The sequence below is a fragment of the Homarus americanus genome, unplaced genomic scaffold (genome assembly GCF_018991925.1).
Source record: "Homarus americanus isolate GMGI-L3 unplaced genomic scaffold, GMGI_Hamer_2.0 scaffold418, whole genome shotgun sequence".
NCBI lineage: Eukaryota > Metazoa > Arthropoda > Malacostraca > Decapoda > Nephropidae > Homarus > Homarus americanus.
The window spans coordinates 102,501-128,044 of NW_024740587.1; the positions used below are offsets into that span (position 1 = coordinate 102,501).

Consider the following 25,544-nt stretch of genomic DNA (forward strand, 5'->3'; position numbering starts at 1 on the left):
CTATAATTGATAAACTCTCTTTGTATAATTATCACCTTCACTTATTCCCCAACATGAATTATAGATGAGGAACCGCGTGTTGCGTTTGAGGTGGTAGACAGGTATTTAATTGGTTGACGAGGGAGTTGAACAAATCACCTGGCGAGTAGCGTCTCTAATGAACCATCGTCAAGTCGTCGGGAAATTAATGAATTATTGTGGATTGGATGAGTGAGGTGGGGGAGGGTGGAGAGAGAGGGGGGGGGGAGGGCAGGTGTAAATTAGAGGGATGGGTGGGAAAGGTTAAGGGTGAGGGGTGTATAACGTCACCCCTCACTATCACCCTCCCCTCCATCTTGTCTTTTTCCTCACCCCTCTCCTTCACCTCGCCTGTGTTTATAAATACTTACAAAAAATACAGACGTGAAGCCTTGCCACAGTCTCTTAAGCTCTTCCTCATTCACTCTCTTTCTCTCACCCCCTTCCCCCTCTCACCCCTCCCCCCTCTCTTCTTTCCCTCTCATCCCTCTCTCCTCGCACCTCCGCCTCACTCCTCCCTCTTTTCACAACTCCCCGCTCTCATCCTTCCTTCCTTCCTCTCTCTCTCTTGCTCTCCTTCCTGTCCATTAACCTCCCGCTGAGTCACAGACAGTAATTATCTCATTGTAGTTAGTGTTGAGGTGTGTAGGATTATGTTGCTGCGTGGGTGAAGGTGTTGGTGGCCGTGATGGTGAGCTCTTGATATTGTGTTGTCATATATTTAACACGTTTGATGGTGTGATGGTGAGGTGTGTAGGATTATGTTATGTAGTGATTTGTATCAGTATGTTATGGTGAGGTCCCTAATGACTGTATACTTCTCACAGGAGCGCCGGGGTGAGCACATGTAGCGGGGGACATGAAGACTCGGGGGACCTGCAGGACCGCAACAACAACAATAACAACAACAATAACAACAAGAACATCACCATGACCAGCGAGGATCTCCTGCAGCCCGGACACGTCGTGAAGGAGCGATGGAAAGTGGTGAGTACAGCAGGAGGGACCTCTGATGGCTCTGGTCTTACGTCTGGGGAGGCGGATCACTGGCTCTGGATTCTTGTTGTGTTTTTTACCTGATGTGGATTTAAGAACACCTTTAAATGACTAAATTTGACGTAAGATACATAGATGGTGTTCAGAGTGGCTTTTAAATGTCACTTAAACTATACTGCAAATAGTTATGTTCTCCCAACCTCATTTACGATAATTAGTAAGGAATATTAGGTAGTATGGGCCTTGGTATACAGACGGGAAGGGCCTCAGACAAGTTAATGTCCAGAATACCAGGAGTGAGAAGCAGCGTGACTTGTTACACTTGGCAGGTATCACCAACGTGTCTTCAGATGACACTGTCACGCATGCCATCGTATATACCCGCGGTGAAGGCTCTGTGCTGGCTGGCGTCGCGGTCGGTATTTCCGGGAGATATGGTTCAGCGTACCTTGAGCCCAGACTGGCACTTTAACTTAAAGACGTCAGCGCGGTAATTGCACAGGTTGCCAGGACGTATTTATAAAAGGATATGAAGGTGAAAGTCGTATTCATAATGTCAGAGTCGCGTATTACTAAAGGTGTCAGAGAGAGGTGGTGTTCATGTTGTCAGTGACCATTTCTACCTTAGGTGTCAGAGATGCGGTGTGGTCATGTTGCCATAGATTTTGTTGTAAGAATTTTAATAATAATCGTATTTAAGAGAATACTGCCAATTGGTAAGAATTATGAGAATAATCATTACAAAAAAGAATTCAAATAAAAACAACACTAATAATGAGAACGATATTAACAGTTACTTTACCATTATAATAATGATAATAATTTACTGTAATGATAATGATAATAAAAATAACAATAATGATAATACTTATAATAATAATATAAACAATACTGATAATAAACTTCATGTTTCCTCGGTAAAATTCACCATTACATACGACAAATTTATTTTTCTTAACTATACAGTATTGAGAGACCGGGGAAAAACATGGGGGAAATATCAGCATATTTACAGCTTCTAACAGGTTCACTATACCTGGCTGACTGATGTACTGATAGCTGCCTCAGGTCGTTGTCAGTTATTATTATTATTAGTAGTAGTAGCTGTAGTAGTAGTAGTAGTAGTAATAGTATTAGTAGTAGTAGTATTTATATTATTACGTATTTTTGTTGTTGTTATTATTATTATTATTGTTATTATTATTATTATTATTATTATTATTATTATTATTATTATTATCATCATCATCATCATCATCATTATTATTTATATTATTATTATTATTTATATTATTATTATTATTATTATTATTGTTATTTATATTATTATTATTATTATTATTATTACTATTATTATTTATATTATTATTATTATTATTATTATTATTATTATTATTATTATTATTATTATTATTATTAATATTATTTATATTATTATTAATTTCTTTATAATTAATGCTTCTATTGTTATTTTTCTACTGTTATTCTACCCGGATCAAAAACATACCCGCGAAACATTAGAGTAGTTTACTTAATTAAGTTAAAATATACTGAAATATAATATACAAACTCACTACAATATATATGAGTATACTTTTAATATTTTGAAACAACAGATTGTATTACCAACAAAGAAATAAATATCAACCTTTAAAATTTGTTCTTGTATTTACGTCATAGTGATAATGTCAATATATTTCGTATTTTATATAACACTCCAACTCATATTTACGTGTCAACAATATAAACTAAAAGTAAACAATTATCCTAACCTAACCTAATCTAACACAGTCTTTAAATGATTCTATACCTTTTGATAAATTATATACAGGTAAAAATAAAATAGCTATATATCACAGGAATTTAGTTACATCACTGTTTTGTGGAGGAGAATGAATGACTTTGGTTCAGGTACAACGAAATGTGAATGTATGAACACGTAGAGTTATGTTGACACTTCCTTAGCGTATAATAGACTCTCTTGAGATAACACAATACACCAAATGGTTTAACTATAACTAAAACATAAACATAATAGAGAATAAGATCAGATATTATACTTGAGACTCAGTAACTAAGCTCACTTTGCATCAGACGAAATGATTACACAGAAATTTCAGGTTGGGTGGGTGGGGGGGTGGGGGGTGGGGGTGGTGGGGGTGGAGGGGGGTGTTAAGTGAGCATATCTAGTAAAGGTTGAGTTTGTGTTATATGGAGTCTATATTTAGGACCAGGTCTTTGTGTTTTAGCTGAAGTCAAGCAGTTAGGTGGGTTTTGACATCTTTAGATACAAGAAATATACTATTATCTTATGAACCATTGAGAACATAATCTAATCGGACCTGACGTGGGCCACATGCTAACCTAACCTAACCTAACTTAACCTAATCTAATCTAATCCAAGCTAACCTAGCCACCACGATAATCAAGATTCCGATATGATACCATTAACAGCTTCGTTTATTGCATTTAGTTGCTTAAACCACCAGAGTTTTTAAGGACAGCCGAGCATAATTACTAAAGTAAGCACACCTTCCGTAAGTGGACTCAGGGGAATTATCAGTATTGACGTCAAATGTTGTAATGTACCGTAACCAATTTTCCCAAACAGTCTGTCCACACCATCGACCGATTACGTCAGCACTGCATCAACACTCAGTCGCTCGACACCAACCACCAACTGTCTGTCGAATATTACCCAGGAATGTGAATTTCTTTTGGATAACGAGACATAACATAACAATAAAGAATGTAAACAACGAAAATATAGCCATAAAGAATACACATAAATTATTAGATAAATAAATGGTGAGAGAAGTTTTTTTATTCCGAGACTTCTACTTACCTTCACCAGCCCAGCGAGTGAACCCCTCGAGGATGTGACTAACGCGTCTGGAACAAATTTCGATAATTTGTTCCTTAATTAAACATCAGTAAACTGTATAAATTTCTATATCATTTTAACACCAGAGGGACGAGTAGTGAAGAAGACCCCACGACTACAGGAACCATCTATTATCTCAGGGTTTTGCCGGGGAGGACTTGACCAGTTTTTAATTCGTCAGCGTCGCAGCTTCTTTCTCGCTCTGTTGTTTGTTTGTCCTCGCCCTTTGGGTCCATTACTACATAGATTTTGTTCTGTTTTATTTGATCATGAATGATGGACAATTTGACTGCTGGTCGCCTCGTTTTAAACAAGTCTGAGGAACTCACTGGAAGTATTACTAAACTTTTAATAAAAGGTCACATAACGTTTCTCAGTGAAGTAATTTAATGTAGATTAAGTTCGATGCCAACTGGTAGAGCAATTACCAGAGTAATGCTGATTGCTGGCTTGGATCGTGAGTTGTGAGGGAGGCGGATTATCTGCAATGTCACCGGCTAGTGCCAACCTGAGCCAGTAGATGGCAGCAGCAGACGGTCGATAGGGGCTTAGCCCTTTTTCGCTGTTAGTCACATTATATATCGACGACAATACGTTTTTGCGGATGAATTAAGCAGTGGCGAGCAACTCTTTCTTAACAACGGCAGCACTCGCTAGTGACGTCATGTGACCGACCCCTGCACTACCATTCACCTGATCGATGTCTCTTAATATAATAATACTGTAACTATAAATTACTCATGGTTTTGTCACTCTCTGGATGTGACTTATAATACATCAGAATGTTTTATTATCATTTCATATTAAAGTCTTAACTTGGTTTTATTTCCCAGGAGTTGTGAGACAAATAACAAGGACTAGATCGCTGTATCAGATTCACCTGTTTCTTTTATGATCGTAAATTATGACGAATTAAAACATAAACAGGTGTACAGTATAGCTAATGTGTGACGATCCTTATGAAGTGAGTGATCGAGAGCCTCAGACAAGTGGGAGGATGACTGCCAGGGAATAGGATGCACCTGAACACCTGGACCTACACGATAATAACCCGAAGGAACCTATAACACATCATCACAACTCCTTAACACAGTCACCAAGAACAGTGAACATATCATATGGTAAAAAAAAATTTCATTAGTAACAACTCGATGATTTAAACTTAGTACTTTTTTTAATGTCATCAAATTATATCTGAAAGCGTCTTGTTACAGCAGAGTCACAGTGCAGCTAGAACACCATTAAAGCTGTCATCATTAAGGCTGTCATCTATGTGTCATGCAATAAAGGAGACAGTTAGTTAGTTTACGTCCTCATGTCGACGGTTTTTGGGGGAAATTGAATCGACGACCTGTAGAAATTCTCGGTTTTGTTGACCTTCAGGACGCCAGGTAGCACGACACTGTACACCTCAAGGACACACTGACTTTATATTTATGTATATCCCCGAAAACACTTTTAAAAGTTTATTTCACTACCAAATTACCGAGAGTGTGGGTGTTTGCCAAGTTGTGGTCACTGGTGGTGGTCTTGTGGTGTAGTTCTTTATCTCCCCGTTGGGTTGAACATCTTACGCTGGGCTTTTCATACACCCACTGTACAGGGCTGCCAACTGATGCGCTCACCGTACAAAATAAACACATCCATGGTATAATAACAAGGGTATTCCTGGTTCTGCTGATTGCAAGCATCGAGTTATGTAAATATACTGGGGCAGAGGATGTGTCAGGTAGGTCGTGGATGGCCTGCAGGAGAGGCTTCCTGTTTACCCATCCACCAACAGCTGTTTACCCACCCACCTACAGCTTACCCACTCACCTACTGTTTACCTACTTACCCTCTCCCTGCCTCTCACTGTTCACCTGCTTACCTGGTTACAGTACGCGTTATAGAAGGCTCCTCCAACCTTCACTCGTCCACAACGGAAGATTCGTACCTCATTTATAACGCCGTCTCCCCTTGGCTGGGCACGAAGATGATTATTGGGAAGTAATAAGAATTGCATTCCGATCGAGAACTAATGATACTGTGGTTCAGGTTTTATTCAAGGCCAGAGTTCAGGTGTGCAGGTAGATCCATTAATTCGTCAGCGATGTGGCAGTAATTTGCATTAATATCTTTCCTTGTGTATGTATACCTGTACTAATTGTCTCAGGTATAAATGGATAACTTCAGGTGAGAAAAGCCTGGTGTTGGACAATGAGTTAACAGTGCTCATACTGACACGCACATAACCGGATACTGATTCGCTTGATTGTCGGATGTAGTGAGAATGTCTCCACAAAATTCACGTGTGTGTGTTTCAGCGGGGTTCATGACCTGAGTCCCGGCGCTGCAGAGGCAAGTTGTTGAAATGTTGATTATTGGCCGTCATAGTGAGCGAGAAGGACCGCTGCCTCCCACAATGAAAAAGGTTCTTTGCCTTCATTTTCCACCCGACAGCTCTTAAATGGAATTCAAGTCTAAGGTTTCGCATTCCTTCCCCAACGACAACTTACAACACTCGCAATAATGCCATCAGACACCTTGAAGATCACACAGTTCAGTCGTTCTGTTTATTGTCAAATTTCTTCTCATCTCTTTTGTGTGTGTGTGTGTGTGTGTGTGTAGAAACGTACGGTACCTTGTTGTTTATCATCAGGCACACAATTAGGATTAGTTTTATCTTCGTAAACAGTGGAGCCGAGAAGAATGACGATAGAGATTAATATTATTTGAGGGTGTACTAAACCTTAGAATCACCCCAGAGGAACCATCACCCCAGAGGAACCATCACCCTAGAGGAACCATCACCCCAGGGGAACCATCACCCCAGAGGAACCATCACCCCAGAGGAACCATCACCCCAGGGGAACCATCAGCCCAGAGGAACCATCACCCAGAGGAACCATCACCCCAGAGGATCTTTACCAGAGGAACCATCACCCCAGAGGTATCTTTACCCCAGAGGAACCATCACCCCAGAAACCATCAGCCCAGAGGAACCATCACCCCATCACCCAGAGGAACCATCACCCCAGAGGAACCATCACCAGAGGAACTATCACCCAGAGGAACCATCACCCCAGAGGAACTATCACCCAGAGAACCATGCCATCACCCCAGAGGCCATCACCCCAGAGGTACCATCACCCCAGAGAGGAACCATCACCCCAGAGGAACCAGAGGTCCACCCCAGAGGAACCATCACCCCAGAGGTACCATCACCCCAGAGGTACCATCACCCCAGAGGTATCTTCACCCCAGAGGAACCATCACCCCAGAGGAACCATCACCCCAGAGGTATCTTTACCCCAGAGGAACCATCACCCCAGAGGAACCATCACCCCAGAGGAACCATCACCCCAGAGGAACCATCACCCCAGAGGAACTATGACCCCAGAGGAACCATCACCCCAGAGGAACCATCACCCCATGTGCCAATCTTGACAAACAACAGTGGGCTGAAAACTGCGAGTGTGTAAAGCTGTTCAGACAGGGACGCTAGACGGATTAACAGAGATGCTTCCGTTAATTATAGTACTGTCCAACTTTACCGGTGTTGTCATAGTTAGGAGAAATAAACCACCACTCCCTGTGTAATTGTTAGGTCGTTAAGTTAACACAGAAAAGAACAACTACACAAGATATTAGAGAGTATGAAACAAACTGAATTAAAACATTGCACGTGTGGAGATGTTTTCATTAGTATACACTGTAGATAAGGTAAAGCTGTCTCGCAGGGTTTCCTCATTCTGCTGGTAGTGAAGGTCAACACATAAATAGAGAGAGATAACAAATATAGCCACTTGTACCACACACACACACACACACACACACACACACACACACACACACACACACACACACACACACACACACACACACACACACCCTCTTCCTCTATAAAAACATGTGTTTGGTTTGGCGCGTGCCATTCTCTCCCTCCCAGTAATTATCTACATACGAACTTAAACCACCTCAGAGCCTCGTGTTTATTTACCAAACTGAACGTTGATTAATTTAATTGTTTCTGGGAGAATCTAAATGTAAATTAACAATGGTGCCAAGAATTGTCCATTGGCTGTGTTAAGCCGCACTTAAAAAAAACCTCTGGGGAAAGTGTTGCTAGTCGATCAGGTAAGGTGGAAACTGGACTCAAGAACACGTCCAAAACCGATAAAAATCAATTTGAGATGGCTGGCCCCTGAGGGTGAGGAAGGAACAATATAATAATCTTGGGTCATGAGAATAGTTCACCCTAGGTTTGACCTGTGACGTGTTGACTCTCAGTTAGGGTTTAAGCGAGACCCACCCACTGTAGTGTAGTGTGGCCGGGGACGAGTGAGGGAGTAAGAGACACCGAGAAAAACGACTAAAAAAAACCCAGAAAGACAGACAGCAAGAGAAAGAGAGAGAGGGAGGGCGAGTGACAAAGAGGAAAGGAGAGAGCTAGAAAGATAAAATAATCTGGAAGAATGAATAAGGCTTTGGTGCTTCAGGTGAAAAAGAAAAAAAAAAGCAATTAAGGTGAAGGGGTTAGAAGGAGCACCCCAACCATCACCTGGTCATAAACGTCACTACCACACCTCATCACCACCATGAAACACTCGTCTACACCCCTAATATGTAAAAGAGAGTGTTTTCCTTAGCTGGTGTTGAAAGGTTATTGCCGGTCTGGCTAAATATTATCCAACCTCACCATACTCGCTTCCTCATGCTACTGTTACTTTCCTTCCTCCCCCTTCCTCCCTCTCCCCCTCCCACTTTCTTCTTGTCATCACTCTCCTCTTCCTTGTTTTATGGACGATTTTATCATTTCATCTTTTTTACTTCTCTTGCTGGTGTTTTTTAACGCCTGTGTGTGGTGTTTAGGTGTGGTAGTGTTGGTGATGATGACGGTGGTGGAGTGTGGTTGTGTTGGTGGTGGAGTGTGGTAGTGTTGGTGTTAAGGTGTGGTAATGTTGGTGGTGGAGTGTGGTAGTGGAGTGTGGGTGGTGGTAATGGTGGTGGAGTGTGTGTTGGTGGTGGAGTGTGGTAGTGTTGGTGTTAAGGTGGTAGGTTGGTGGTGGAGTGTGGTAGTGTTGGTGGTGGAGTGTGGTAGTGTTGGTGTTAAGGTGTGAGTGTGGTAGTGTTGGTGTGGTAAGGTGTGGTAGTGGTGGAGTGTGTAGTGTTGGTGGTGGAGTGTGGTAGTGTTGGAGTGTGGTGTGGTGTTGGTGGCAGAGTGTGGTAGTGTTGGTGGTGGAGTGTGGTAGTGTTGGTGGTGGAGTGTGGTAATGTTGGTGGTGGAGTGTGGTAGTGTTGGTGGTGGAGTGTGGTAATGTTGGTGGTGGAGTGTGGTAGTGTTGGTGGTGGAGTGTGGTAGTGTTGGTGGTGGAGTGTGGTAGTGTTGGTGGTGGAGTGTCGTGCACCTGCCTCAGTTCTTCACACCTGGCGCCGGCAAGATAAACACAGGTCCACCTTGTTTAAGGTTATGAGTGTGTGCGTGAAGGTCAATGGTGACGTGTTCCGGTGTGCTGGCGCCCTCACCTACACCTTATTTGTGAATCTTTACATCTGTTAAACGCCCTCACCTTAAGTGTTCACCTGTCTCCTTCTATACATTCCCACTGACACTTTCACTTTAAGTATTCATCTGTATGCACACGTTTGCCACCATTTACCTTTGGGCTTAACTGTATAAGTGTAATGAAGTGTTGAGTGTGTAGTGACACGTGCACCAGCCAGCGACATGTGCCCTCAGTAATAACATGAAAGTTATTGTAACACCAGCGGTTGACAGCTACAAGGACAACAACTACCATGTGTCAACCATATTAAAGGAGATAGGTTGGTACAGGTGGTGTGCTGAGGAGCTTTAATATTTAAGGCGTAAATGTACACATTGAACAATAAACTGTTACGTCACGTCGTGCGGGTCTAGTACTGCACGTCTGTTAAACCAAACGTGGGAGGATGTTTCACTTATGATTATAGTGATGGTAGTGCCCAGTTTAATGAGGTGACAAAGAGTATTAAATGTGAGGGAGACTGAGTAAATACAGTGTGTGAGGAGAGCGATTAGGACGTCTAGTGTGGCCCCGAGGACACCCAGGCCCTTTATGAGATCCAGGACCCAAGCGGCCTCAATGTTGCATCCAGGGCCCCGGCCACCAGGACACGGACGCTCCACCAGTCACTCACAGTCTATAATTAACTCTTCCTCTGTGATAACAATGCACAGTTGTATCTTATTAAATATTTCCATTACATGAACTGACTACATTACAAGTACAGTAGATAGTCACAGTATATTAGGTCATTGTCTTAGTATCCGACAGGCTCGAGGTCTCGGTAATAAATGAGACAGGATGTGACATTGATCCTGGTGCTTCATTAATGATAGAATTTGAGATAAACGATGTAGGCACAGTACACGGCAGGAGTCACACTGTGCTAGATAAGTAGTGCGCTTTGTTCTGTTCTCTCTTTAAGTTACTTTATTAAATAATAAAAACAGCGTCACAGGTACCTTTAGAGGGTTAAGGGTTATCATGTACAGTCATCTTACACAACAGGATAAATCTCGGGTAAATGTTCATATGAACCATTTATTCAGTGGCCAGATATGGAGTTAAAATATGGAACAACATTAATATAAATAACTTGGTGCCACAGTAAATACTCACACCCCGTAAAGCACAAACTTCCTTGAGTGGGGAGACCAGAAGGCCGTGTCACAGGGAGGTCACTGGGGAGTCAGGGATTAGCTAATATTTGGAGCTGTTTTACAGTATTTCTATTTGTCGATTCATTTTGTTGTTTGTAGAACAAAGTATACAATATGGTGTTATAAACCCGTAATTAAGATAAGTGGTAATGGTCAAGGAGAGAGTTTTAGACAAGATCAGTGGTTTGAAATGGGTGGAGCGCGCGGCGCGGCCTTGCTAAGCCGGCTCTGGCCTCACCACACCAGGGCTGGTGAACTACGAGGCGGGTTAATACACCACCGATTCATGGCATGTCCATTAACTTACTCCACTGTGAGCTGCCTCGCGTTTTATGAGGATGTGGCCACGTTAAGGGATGATGACGTGATCACTGATGAACTTGGGCCAGTTGTACAACCTGCAGGAGCGGCCGTGTTGACACTTCGGAGTGATTCATACACACACACATACAGAATATATATATATATATATATATATATATATATATATATATATATATATATATATATATATATATATATATATATACACAGTATATATATATACTCCCTTTCCTCCTTTTTTCCGCCAGTCAGCTGGCGGCGGCGGTGCTGCATCTCCCCGCCTTTGATCTCGTCCGGGTACCCGAGTGTGTTGAACAAACACTTCTTCATACGTAATAGTCCCACATTTTTCGTGTGAATTTTGTGTATAAGTCCGAGAAGTTACAACGACTTTGCACATACATCTTTTTTAACCTGAGGACGTCTTGGTTGCTTAGTGTGAAGGTGTGAATTAATTCCCTCTAAGTTATCTATAATAATAAATATTCCATTAAATTATGTCTTTATTGTAAGTAAACGGAGAATTGACTGTTGAGAAAATGGGAAGTTTTACTTTAGGAGCATAATTTATAACTTCCAGAAAATAATCAACAATTATAATATTATAATATTATGGTGCGGTGCGGTGCTGTGCGGTGCGGTGCGGTGCGGTATTGTCTCTTAGTTTTTATTCTTGTGGCTGTAACTCTGCTGTGGTCCCTCAGGTGGGAGCAAATGTTCTTTCAGCTCGCTAGAATATTTTTTTTCCTTAAAGTTGGTGAGATGTATAATATTTCTTTATTATTACAAGACGTACGAATTGTATCTGACTCAATAATTGTCCTCTGTATTCATCCCATTGGACGCCTTTCCTGGCTCACTGACTAACACACTCACTGACAGACAGACAGACAAACAGACACACAGACAGACTAATACAGGTCGTAAATAGTTCTTGGTCACAAACTTGGTCGTGTCCTGGGAGCGTGAAGACGACCACGTGCTGCACTTGTCTCACTCAGTGCCTCCCTCGGTCTCTACGTCACTACTGGACCAGTTTCGGCAGGAGTGATGACGGTCGTGAAGTTGTGTGGCTGTAATGTTCTGGTGGAGGTGTTGGAGGCCTCCCTACCTGTTTTGGCCATAAAGTGTGTGTGTGTGGCCATAATGAGGATAGTGTCTGTGTGGCCATAATAAGAGACGTGTGTGGCCATAATAAGAGACGTGTGTGTGGCCATAATGAAAGACGTGTCTGTGTCCATAGTGAGGGACGTGTGGTGTGTGTGTGTGTGTGGCCATAATGAAGGGCATTTCTGTGTGGCCATAATGAAGGGCATTTCTATGTGGCCATAACGGGGGTCGTTGTCTGTAGCTACGATGGAGTATAAACGGGGTATTATACCTAATTATGTGAAGGAGTTAGTCTCTCTTATCTATGTTATTTAGGACCACGGGAGACTTCTAGATGGGTAATGTCTGTGTTTACCTGGGGAGTTATGTTGTAGAGTCTGGTAAGCACCCCCCCGTCCCTCCCTAGCTCTCTCTTTCCCTAGCCCCCACTCCCTCCCTAGTCCTCCCTCTCCCTCCCTAGCCCCCACTCCCTCCCTAGCCCCCACTCCCTCCCTAGCCCCCACTCCCTCCCTCAGTTTCTCCCCAGCTCTTCTTTCCCTGTAGTCCTCCCTCTCCCTCCCAGCCCTTCACCTCCCTAGCCCCCACCTCCCTGCCTCACCTTCCCTCCTAGCCTCCTCATTCACTCTAACCTCTTAACCTCCCCAGCCCCCTATCTCTTTAGCTCCCTCCCCACCCCCTCTCTCTCCTCAGTCCTCTGTCTCCCTTCTTAGCCCTCTCTCACTCCCTCCCTAATCCCTTCCCCCACCCTTCCTAGCCCCCTCTCTTCCTCCCTTCCCTCTCCTGGACGTGCAGTGTGAGAGCATAGCGATAGTCTCTTGTTTAAACACCATATGTTTTTTTAACACTGTCGAGAACTGCTGTATATATATATATATGTGTCAGATATTGTTGTTTTGTGTGTCCTTAATCCCTTTATTTATCTGTAAGTTAGTCATGTACAATAAAACCCTGGCTTAACGGGATAGACATGAAACCTGTCTGAAATTAAAGTGAGATGAAAGTCCGTTTTATCGAGGGTCTGTTATATATAAAACCTCCATCAACGATTATATGGAGAGAGAAGTCCGTTATATCGAGGTTTCACTGTATATAAATTTAAATTACTAGTAAAATTGGAGAGACTACACGTGATGTTTTCAGTGACGGGGGAACTACAGTAATACGGGGCCAGCCAGGTGTACTTATATCTGTAATATAAGTAAGCTGAGAGTATAGACGAAATAATCAATAAACAGTTGAACATCAGGTGGGCGACGTAGAGGGTATTATTGAGTGAAAGGAATAGTTTTATAATACAGGGCCAAGTAGTTGTTGTTGTTTGTGTGGGGGGGGGGGTAAGTCCAGAAATACTGAGCCTAGTATGTTTAGTGTCTGATCTGTGACGTCATAGGCCGCCGGTCCTCCAGGTGTGTTTATCGCCAGGTAGTTACTGCTGATAATTGTCTGTTTACTATCCACTGTGCAAATCACAAGTTAATTTAGTGAGTAAACTGATACGCAGGCATTCTAGGAACTTAAGTGTCCCAAGCACGAGGACACGGGTCGGCGGGATCTGCTGAATAACATTGGAAAGTTCACAGCCACTCTGCTAGTAGTTAACGTCCATTACCTGACCACCCTGCTTAAACAGTAACTTCCTGGCCTTCACGGGTAACTTAGTTCAGACAGCGTAGCCAGACTACAGTAGCGGGTGCCACATACCAGTCAGGCCACACCAGGGTCACCTCATCACGCCTTTGCTCACACAGGGTCACCCCACCACACCTTTGCTCTTACCAGAGCCAACCAGCCACACCTGGCACTCTAGGGCCACCACAACACATTTAACTATCACCAGGGCCACTCCACTGTACCTATCACCAGGGCCACTCCACTGTACCTATCACCAGGGCCACTCCACTGTACCTATCACCAGGGCCACTCCACTGTACCTATCACCAGGGCCACTCCACTGTACCTATCACCAGGGTCACTCCACTGTACCTATCACCAGGGCCACTCCACTGTACCTATCACCAGGGTCACTCCACTATACCTATCACCAGAACCTCCTCACCACACCTGGCTCTTATGATGACTATCCACACCTGTCACACCATCACCACCACACACGACGACTTCCAAGGAAGGTACATCTCCCGTATAATAATAATGGTTGCCCCTCGTGTAACGAGGGTGGCTGGCCCAAGGGCCACCTAGACATGAATTTGTTTAAGGTGTAGAAGCTGTCGCCAACACAACAACCACACCCTATGTTAACGAGCTGCATGACCCAGTGTCAAGGAATAATTCAAGAAGACCGGACAACTCGCCAGCTGCACTGGATAACCATTACCCCGGAACACGATCCGCAAATCGATTACCATACAGGTTCCCAATTACTGCTGGGTAGACTTGTATACTGTCATGTAAGCTACTGTACAAAGGCTGATTGCCTTCCACCGTGACAGGAGACAACTCAAACTGTAATGCCACCTAACTTGCCATTCCCTCCCGCTCTCATTTATCTTGAAATGTTATTCAACCTTTACTGTCGAGGCTGAAGGTGGCGGTGCTCACTGTTCCGGTAAGCGCCGGCCGGGAGGGGTCAGTTTCTGAGTAGGTGGCGGTCATCTTTAAGAGCGGGTCGTTGTAACCGATCCCGAAAGGTTCACAGACTTTCATACAAGATTCACTAAGTAGCCGGTGGTTTGAAAAACATTTACCAGATATTCGCTCATCGCTGACCTACGTTGACCTTCCTGACATCTTGGCGTTTGTCCCATCTTACGTGGCTTCCCTCAGATAGACAGCCTTGAGGTCATACCTCCCGCTCACACGCTAGATTAGAATCCCCCACCCAGAGGCAGGATGCAGGTCCTCCCACTGACAAACAGGCTGCAGGTCCTCCCACCCAAAGGTAGGCTGCAGGATAAACTGGGCAGCACTTACTACGCCGCAGGACCTGGAGCCACACCTGAGGCTCGCAACGTGAAGCTACATTAATTTCATTTGCTTGTGCCAAGAAGTCGGAATGGGCACATTTTCTTGGCATATGAAAATAAGAACCGTGTTGGTAATTACACACAGGTGGTGTGCAGGGGTGCGTGAGGCTGGCAGTGGGCGGCGCGAGGGTCGTCTGGTACATAGGCCTAGTATGTCGTACACATCCAAAGTTCACTTCCGTCTTCTTGGCCCCAACACGTAGGCACGCCTGACCACGCTTCTTGGTATGTTAGCCTAAGCAGAAAGAATGTCGGGAGGGCAAGAAGCCTAACAGCCTCTTCCGGGTGTTCTTGCCAGACCCACAGACACTCGTGTGAGACAAAAAAAAAACTATATTAAAATGTCATAAATCTGCTTCGTAGGCTGGTGCCAGAGAAGCGGACTGTGGGAGAAGAGTGTTACGTGGATGGTTGTGTGTTCATTAGGTAGCTGGTCCACTTGTGCCCGGGTCAACTCTCTTGTACTTTTTCACCGTAAATATAAAACTTTCCTCAGTCACACCCTCACTATAGTAAAACTTGTTCACTTTTTAGTACTGTTTTGGGTTCGTTGTGGTTGTCACGGTAGATCACAGGTAGCTTCTTACCCTCTTGGTGTTGCCTTCCCACAGTGTTGTATAGTGTACACAATTTCTTATGTTTGTTGGCATCGTAAACAACGGGCTCGGTTATTAATACCAGCAGGCTGAGGACAGTTAAGGTTGGCCACACTATTACTCCGTCATGGCTGCCAAACTGGACCGTTGACGCTGTAAACATGTGCAGACAATTTAACGTTATCTTATTCCCGTTTGTAAATGTTGTTTATTGTTTACCTCTTCCTTAACTATGTGATGTTATCATTGTTTCTGGTACCTGCCTCTGTAGATGTTATCACACACTTTGTATACTGGTATAAACATCCATCAACATATACCAACGTGGGGGTAGATAATTATCGCAAAGTAAGAGGAGGTGTGCATCCTTTTCCCTTCACACTGGTCGACGCGTACAAACCTTGCCCCAGAGGACGAACACGTCTAGCTCTGTGTGTGTGTGTCAGGGGAACTACACGAATCTACGGGCACGCTTCGCCAAAGTTCACTCCACCTTTACAGAACTGGTAAAGTCAGACCAGCCTCACTAAACTCACCTCTACGTAAGGTATTGAAATGTATCATGTTAAAGAGTCGTGTATTGTATTAGTAGTCAGCTGTATGTTAGGTTATATTGCTTCATTTCTGGTTGTATTATACGCAACAAAATTCCGCTGAAATATTTTGTCAATACACGAACTATTACTCAGCTTTCATTTACGTCATTGTTACGTTGATGCAGCAAATAGGGAAGTAATCCTTGAACAACTCACTGAGTCTATTACGAGATAGACTATTAAATCTAATTGTTCCGCCTGTGTCCTCCATATAGGTATAAATAACTCTGTAAACTGTTTGACCTGGGCACTCTTCAAGGTGGTGTCGCAGGTCCACTGTTGTTTATCATTTTTGTGCATTAACTTGAAACTAACAACCAATAAATGAAGCTGATACTATAAAATGTTATACCGATCATACCTACTATAATGCTACTACTACACCTGAACCTCGGGTATTTAACATTTTGAACGCCTCAACAACCAGACCTACTGAATATGGCCCTGGTGTCTTAAGAAAACATTAGCGACTCATCCTAACAGCGTACCACCACCATCTTGCAGTGTTAGTGTGGGTAAAGGACCTCCAGCATTATCGTCTCTTTACTCCAGTGCTGATCTGATGGTCCTCTTACAGCTGACCATCCACTGATACCTGAGTTACTTATGTCTTAATAATCTCTCATATGCTCGTGCTCTGACGTCTTCTATACCCAGAACACCTTCTCATGCTCCTTTGAATAGTTTGAAAATCGGTATAATTTTTGTGTTTACTCGTCATGTCTCACTCTCGTGTGTCAACACTGGCAGCTCACACTAACCAAACACTTTCCTCTTCACTCATAGAGACGTGATGTTTTTGTTGATCTGAATTAGTTTTTTTTCAGCGATACTTATGTCCATAACTGATTTAACTTATGTGACACCAGCTGCCTTACACACACACACACACACACATAATGGAAGCCTCTCGAAATGGAGGATGGCCAGCCCAAGGGCCACCTAGGCGTGAATTTGTTTAAGGTGTAGAAGCTGTCGCCAACACAACAACCACACCCTAAGTTAGCGAGTTGCATGACCCAGTGTCAAAAAATAGTCCTAGAAGCCGGACAGCACAGCTGGCTAACCATCCGGAATACGATCCGCAAATCGATTAACATTCTGGTTCCCAATTACTGCTGGGTAGACAGGAGCAAATGGCGTAAATAAACTTGCCCATAGTTTCACCTGCCAGGATCGAACTCGGGTCCGCTCTGTGCTGTCCATTACACACACACACACTGGCGCTCTTCTGGGAGCAGCCAGGTCAACTGTTAGTTGGTCCATACCAACTCCCTGAACCCTCCTCCCCGGAATATCAACAAGTTCTCGCCAAGTTACAATTTCTCTTAGGAAAGGAATGGAACCAGTGTTGAACAGAGGTGAACAGTGCTAAGTCAGTGAGAACAACTCAACAGTAACAGCCGAGTCGTACCAAGTTAACCTTCACACAGTGAGGTCCCAGGTACCCAGTGATAACTGCCCGTGAGACCCAACAACAACCAGCGATGTGTTAATCCGTCTACAAAGGAAGGCCTGGACCACACCTCACTCATATAACACCATCTGTGAGGGAATTACTACACCACGTCAGGTCCCTCATAAGGAATGACTACACCACGTGAGGTACTTCATAACACCATCTGTGAGGGAATTACTACACCACGTGAGTCCTTCATAACACCATCTGTGAGGATTACTACACCACGTCAGTTCCCTCATAAGGAATGACTACCAGTGAGGTCCTTCACACCATCTGTGGGGAATTATTACCACGTCAGTTCCTCGAAGGAATGACTACACCGTGAGGTACTTCATAACACCATCTGTGAGAATTACTTACACCACGTCAGGTCCTCATAAGGAATGACTACACCACGTGAGGTACTTCATAACACCATCTGGGAGGAATTACTATACTACGTGTTTGCTGTTAACACCTACATTAACCTGTATGTTTACTGTATTTTCCGTTACCTTTCTCTAATGAAGGCTTTTGTTAAACCACCAATGTATGTAATAAGTCATTTATGTCCAATGTATATTTTCAACCTTCGGGCTGCAGAACTTTTCAATAAACCGTTATATTATTATTATTATTATACACACACACACACACACACACACACACACACACACACACACACACACACACACACACACACACACACACACACACACACACACACACACACACACCTCTGTTCCTGTATCCTTCCTGTGTTCATCATGTCATGTGTTCTCTTTGTGTTCTCCCCTGTCCTACTTCACCACTGCTTCCTTCTCTTTATTGTTGTTCCTACTATTCCCTTGCCACCTCCTCCCACACCCTCCCTCCTGCTGCGCCTATCCCTTATGGTGGCCCTCCCTCGCTGGCCTCGGGGCTAGGTTGGCATCATGCCTGACCGCCTGTCACCTAGATCTTTTTCCAGGCACACATTCCAGATCATTCCTTTTTTTGACGCGCCCATACCGCAGTGGAAAAAAGATTTTCTTCTCTCACTGGCTGACCGCTGCATAAGTAACACACCCAAGTACCCGTCCTCGCTTCGCTGGCCCTGGAGGTGTCCACGACCAACACACCGTAGTTAAACATTCAGTGTTAGGTGCCCCATGTCCTTTAATTTAAGCCACTCGCAGAAAATAGAATCGTTATAAAACAAGTTAAATTACAGCAGTGAGGGGGGCAGAGGAGGAGGAGGAGCAGTCGTGTGCTACCTCCCCTCCCCTCCCTCACACTGCCACCACATTAAAGCTAGTGACTACAGGGTCTGGGGTTTAGTCAGTTAGTTGGTGCAGTAGTTTTCGTGACCACTGAGCCTTCTTTCACTCCTGCAGCCTTTCACTTCCTGGTCCTTATTAACTCTTATCATATCATTTCTGTTTGTAATTATAGTTCCAAAGTTAACCGACAGACTTGTGAGGGAATGTATAGCAGACGCCAAGTTTTATTTATTTTTTACGCCCCTGATGTTTATTCTATAGAGTGTCCGATATTGGTGTCTATTTTAACTTGTTGGTTTAGACTCGTGGCCGTGTGAGGAGGTGAGGGCGTGATGGCTGCCAGGAGAGGGCTATGGCTGGGTGTATAGGGTGCTTGTTTACAAAAAGTTATTGCCAGGATTTGAACATTTTGTGTCGGGGTATGTGGCCGTGGGGAGACAAGGGAGTCGTGGCAGCTTTTGCCTTGATAGAACCACCTCGCCCTCGCATGCACTCAAATGTTGCAATTGGCAAGTACAGAACAACACCCAGGTAGTGAGATTAACAAGTGTGCAGTGTTACCTGGTGAAGGACGTCTGAGCAAACACGAATACTAGTGGAGGAAACGGAGGAAGGGGACGCTGGAGGAGGATGATGAAGGGATAATAAACTAAGGGAATGGAGAAAAAGAGAGAAAAGAGCAGCGAGGTAATGAGACAAAGACAAGTAAGAGAGAATTGGTAGGACAAGACCGACCTCGGTGTGTATGTAAAGTGTTGGGCTGGGAGAAGAACGTGGTTGCAATCGTCTCATTTGTGTGTTACGGTCAGAGGGCTCAGGGTCGCATGTTTGTCCCTGTTAAACACACACACACACACACACACCGCAAGAGGTCGCCAGCAGGGATGTATCAGTAATTATTTCACCGTCAGTTGTTTATCCTTGTGAACGGTGCTTAATGAATGGCGGTTGAAAAACTTAAATAAATACAGCATTAAAATGGACCATCAACATATTTAATTTTGCTGAATAAAAGTTGAATTATACTGAATAAATTAAATTTATCTTATGTTGAAGGCCGCAGATCGTGGTGATGTTAGTGGTGGTAGGTGATGGTGGTGGTGATAGAGGTGGTGATAAGAGAGGTGGTGGTGATAGTGGAGATGGTGGTGGTGATAGTGGGTAGGTGGTGGTGATGGTGGAATTGGTGGTGATAGTGGGTAGGTGGTGGTGATGTAGTGAGTAGGTGGTGGTGATATGAGTGGATGGTGAGTGGTGGAGTGAGTGGTGGTGATGGTGGAGATGGTGGTGGTGATGGTGGGTAGGTGGTGGTGATGGTGGAGATGGTGGTGGTGATGGTGGAGTGGTGGTGGTGTGGAGATGGTGGTGGTGATGGTGGAGTGGTGGTGGTGATAGTGGGTGGGTGGTGGTGATGGTGGGTGGTGGGGGATGGTGAGGTGGTGGTGATTGGTGGAGATGGTGGTGGTGATGGTGGAGTGGGTGGTGGTGATGGTGGAGATGGTGGTGGTGATAGGTGGTGGGTGGTGGTGATGATTGAGATGGTGGTGGTGATGGTGGGTGGTGGTGGAGATGGTGGTGGTGATGGTGGAGATGGTGGGGTGATGGTGGGTAGGTGGTGGTGATGATGGGTAGGTGGTGGTGGTGGAGTGGGTGGTGGTGGTGATGGTGGAGATGGTGGTGGTGATAGTGGGTGATGGTGGTGATGGTGGTGTAGTGGTGATGGTGGTGAGGTGGTGGTGATGGTGGAGTGGGTGGTTGGTGATGGTGGAGTGGTGGTGGTGATGAGTGGAGATGGTGGTGGTGATAGTGGGTAGGTGGGGTGATGGTGGAGTGGGTGGTGGTGATGGTGGAGTGGGTGGTGGTGATGGTGGGTGGTGGTGGTGATGGTGGAGATGGTGGTGGTGGAGTGGTGGGTGGGTGGTGGTGATGGTGGAGATGGTTGGTGGTGATGGTGGGTGGGTGGTGGTGATGGTGGAGATGGTGGTGGTGATGGTGGGTGGGTGGTGGTGATGGTGGAGATGGTGGTGGTGATGGTGGGATGGTGGTGGTGATGGTGGGTGGGTGGTGATGGTGGGTGGGTGGTGGTGATGGTGGAGATGGTGGTGGTGATGGTGGGTGGGTGGTGGTGATGTGGTGGAGATGGTGGTGGTGATGGTGGAGATGGTGGTGGTGATTGGAGATGGTGGGTGGTGATAGTGGTGGTGGTGATGGTGGAGATGGTGGTGGTGATGGTGGAGATGGTGGTGGTGATGGTGGAATGGTGGTGGTGATGGTGGATGGGTGGTGGTGATGAATTGGAGATGGTGGTGGTGATGGTGGAGATGGTGAGGCGGTGATGGTGGAATGGTGGTGTGATGGTGGAGATGGTGGTGGTGATGAGAGGGATGGTGGTGGTTGATGATGGAGATGGTGGTGGTGGTGGAGATGGTGGTGGTGATGGTGGAGTGGTGGTGGTGATGGATGGTGGTGGTGATGGTGGAATGGTGGTGGTGATAGATGAGTGGGTGGTGGTGATGTGGAGGTGGTGGTGGTGATGGTGGTGGTGGTGAGTGGGTGTGTGGTGATGGTGGAGTGGAGTGGTGGTGATGGTGGTGGGTGGTGGTGATGGTGGATGGTGGTGGTGATGGTGGGTGGTGGTGATAGGTGGAGATGGTGGTGGTGATGGTGGAGATGGTTGGTGGTGGTGATGGTAGAGTGGGTGGTGGTGATGGTGGAGATGGTGGTGGTGATGGTAGAGTGGGTGGTTGGTGATGGTGGGTGGGTGGTGGTGGTGATGGTGGGTGGGTGGTGGTGATGGTGGAGTGGGTGGTGGTGATGGTGGAGTGGTGGTGGTGATGAGGTGGAGTGGGTGGTGGTGATGGTGGGTGGGTGGTGGTGATGGTGGAGATGTGGTGGTGGTGATGGTGGAGATGGTGGTGGTGATGGTGGAGATGGTGGTGGTGATGGTGGAGATGGTGGTGGTGATGGTGGAATGGTGGTGGTGATGGTAGAGTGGGTGGTGGTGATGGTGGAGATGGTGGTGGTGGGTTGGTGGTGGAGGTGATGGTGGGTGGTGGTGGAGGTGGTGGTGTGGTGGGTGGGTGGTGGTGATAGGAGATGGTGGTGGTGATGGTGGAGTGGGTGGTGGTGATGGTGGTGGGGTGGTGGTGATGGTGGAGATGGTGGTGGTGATAGTGGAGATGGGGTGGAGTGGATGGTGGTGATGGTGGAGTGGTGGTGGTGAGGTGGAATGTTGGTGGTGATGGTGGGGGGTGGTGGTGATGGTGGAGTGGGTGGTGGTGATGGTGGAGATGGTGGTGGTGATAGTGGAGATGTGGTGGTGGGTGGTGGTGGAGGTGGGTGGTGGTGTGATAGTGGGAGTGGTGGTGATGTGGGTAGGTGGTGGTGATAGTGGAGATGGTGGTGGTGATGGTGGGTAGGTGGTGGTGATAGTGGAGATGGTGGTGGTGATAGTGGAGTGGGTGGTGGTGATGTATTGGAAGAATAGGTGGCGGTGGTGGTGATAGTGGAAGAGTATGTGGTGGTGGTGGTGATAGTGAAGGGTAGGTGGTGATAGTGGAGAAGTAGGTGGTGGTGATAATGGTGGTGGTTACGGTGGTGATGTTCTTTTATCATAGTGTTTATTTACCAATATTAATCTCAGTTTAACGGTGCACCTTCTTAGCTTCACAAATACTAACTCTATAACTTGCAGACCATCACCGTTGAACCATCGTCACTAAGTAAATTAAACTATCATCCTGTTAAATCATCGACCATAAAGGAACAGTTACCCCAAAATTCTCTTTATTCATCAGTATAATAATTTATATATATTTTAAAAGGTTTGAAATGTTCCAATAATGATTCGTCTCATCATATTAATCGATCATTAAAGAAGATGGGGAGTGCTGAGTGTAAACCCCCTCCTCCTCCTCATTCTTCTTCTTCCTCCTCCTCCCACTCTTCCTCCTCCTCCCACCTCCTCCTCCTCCTCTTCCTCCACTTGGTCCATAAACCAGAATCATCGCCAACCATGTTTCCACCTGACTCCATATCTCCCCAATAAACGGCGGCCCCTGAATATACCTGATTTAGCGTCATGTTGTCCTACCACCTGCCACCTCAAAGTGAGTGGGGGTGCACACCTAAAATAACAACCTCATCACCCCTATCACCTTTCCCCTCCCGTGATGTTGCTGGGGTGCTGGAGGTGTGTGTTGGGGGTGTGGTGTGTGTTAAGTGGAAGATGTTAGGGTGTGGTGCGGTTGGGGTGTGATGGTGTGGTTAGGGGTGTGATGGTGTGGTTGGGGGTGTGGTGGTGTGGTTGGGGGTGTGATGGTGTGGTTGGGGGTGTGATGGTGTGGTTGGGGTGGGTGGGTGTGGTGGTGGGTGTGGTTGGTGGTGTGGTGGTGTTGGTGGTAGGTTGAGTTATTATAGTGGTAGCGTCAGTTAATCAGTATTATGTTCCTTGGTGGTAATATGTCAGGGAGCAGTATCAGTTATAGGTCCTTGACGGTAATTCTATTTTATGACTCAAAGGAAACAGATTTTATTTGAGTTACTCGGAGTATTTATGAAGCAACTATCGCTTATATGTGGCAAATTGACTTACGTAAGATAGTTAACTAAATATACTATTAAGAAATGCTCATAAGGCAAATATTTGTATACCTTGATCCGACGCCGACGGTGGTATAATAAAATGATCTTCATATACTGTAGGTCATAAAACGGCCAATCAACAATCAGAACAACTTTGAAACACGTAGATGTTAAAACGTGTCCAGGCTGGCGAATGACCACAGGGGCGGAAGAGATGATCACTATTTGTTTCGGAATATTCAGTTTGTCTTAATCTTTTTATTGATAGCTTATAAAACCCCGTATTGTTATTTTTGTTTTACTGGAAAATATAAGTAGTGACGTGAGATTGTCTTGGGATAAAGAATATAAATTTAGTGTTGTGGCGAAGTGAAGCTGGACTGAAGGTTCTGTTAGCCGTGTTACTTTGATGACCTGCAGGTGACTCGACAGATGGTGGGTCTCCAGCAGGGGTTCAGGCGGTATAAACATAATGACTAGATTTTATGAGACTGGGGATAGTGACATTCCTTGAGTAGTTGTGTGTGTACTGATAGATACAAGGAGTTATTAATTATCCTCATAAAAATAGGCAGGGGACAGTTCACCAATGGAATCTTATAATCATAAAACATGAGCAGGCTGTAGTGTGATTGTGGCGTACAGGTGTTGTAATGGTGCTGTTGAAATGTATTAGTGACTGTTGGAGGGTGTGTAGGTGTCAGGTAGCGCTGGAACACGGGTGTTGCTGGTCTGGAACAACTGTGTTTCATCTTTCAGTACTAAAGTTGTTTGCATGAGCCCTCACGTTGTTGAGGATGTGCCAGGCCCGCCATGATCTCCGTGCTTACCTTGGATCCTCGGGGCCATTATGACCCTCACCACCACCCTCTGCCAGGCCTCTCCAAGCAGCCTCACACGTCAACCTCCACCCAACTTAACCACGGGCACGCACCCCAGGAAATTAACTCTCCCGTCTTCATCCAACTTGATATTCCAATAAAATTTTATTGAACGGGTAGCTCAGTCGCGACAAAATTTACGATATACAAATTTCCTGAGTGGTGATTGTATCTTGGTGTACGTGTGGTGTGAGAGACAGACAGTGTTGTGGTGTGAGAGACAGAGTGTTGTGGTGTGAGAGACAGAGAGTGTTGTGGTGTGGATGGCTCGTTAAGGTATTTGCAGGTATGTTCTTGCTGGAATCTTGTTTTTACCTGCCTGCCCTCTCACCACCACAACGCGCCTGCTTTATATATAAAATCTGCAGGAGTAAACTTTGCCAAATCTGTATTTGCTCTCCGGAAATGTTGTTGGTTGAGCATGCCAAGTGTGAAGGTGGGTTATCCCAGGTAGACCCGCCCGCATTACACCTCCACTCAGGTGTACCTCAACGAGAGTAGATAGTAGTGGTGTAGCCTCTAAGGTGTGTCCCTTATAGATTAGAAACTAAAGAGTCATCATTAGTATTGGTGAAACTCAACGAAGAAAGTGGTTTTGTGTGGAGTTCCGGGGCTCCCACCCAGGACGTGTTGGCGTCCTCACCTTCTACATATTAACTTGTGGCTAAACAAAACGACCCCACCCGCTGGTATGTTGTCTGGTGAACACTTATGCTCCTGTACTCTGCTCAGGGATTAGCTGGGTAAGCTTGCCAAGCCCAACATGAAGGGATTATTTCTCTGCTGTTGTTAATAATACACCGTTTGTATTACGGTGTTTTGCTACGTCTAGCTCTGTGAATATTCATCGTCTATGTGCACCGAGCAGTGTAATTATTGTCACGGATATAACTGGTCCTTGACAACCGGTTGGTGACGCGCAGGTCGGGGACCGTAACACTCTCAGCTTAGTAATTGACATTTCATATAGGATTACGGCGTGCCTTTGTCAGCGTTTAGTGACCCAGGCGGAGAGGTTGTGATGTCCCTCCTCTGAAGACAGCACTCACGTAATCCAGGATTTACTTGTAAGATCCTGGGGGTGATATAGCCTTAGTTGCTGAAGCCCCGACCAAAGCCCAATAACATCTTCAAGGTCTTTATAGTTTACAAATTACATTCAGTTTTATAGGAACTGAGT

General features: G+C 45.2%; 1 protein-coding gene across 7 annotated transcripts in view; it reads left to right on the top strand.

The window, feature by feature from the left end:
* The first annotated feature begins 825 nt into the window (after positions 1–825).
* LOC121875476 (tau-tubulin kinase homolog Asator-like) overlaps positions 826–25,544 on the top strand; it is a 97,212-nt gene continuing 72,493 nt past the window's right edge. For all 7 annotated transcript variants that reach the window (XM_042380042.1, XM_042380038.1, XM_042380044.1 and 4 more), the window contains exon 1: positions 826–1,005. In XM_042380042.1, the coding sequence (XP_042235976.1) occupies positions 949–1,005 (57 nt within the window). In that variant the 5' untranslated portion in view covers positions 826–948. The remainder of the gene's footprint in view (positions 1,006–25,544) is intronic.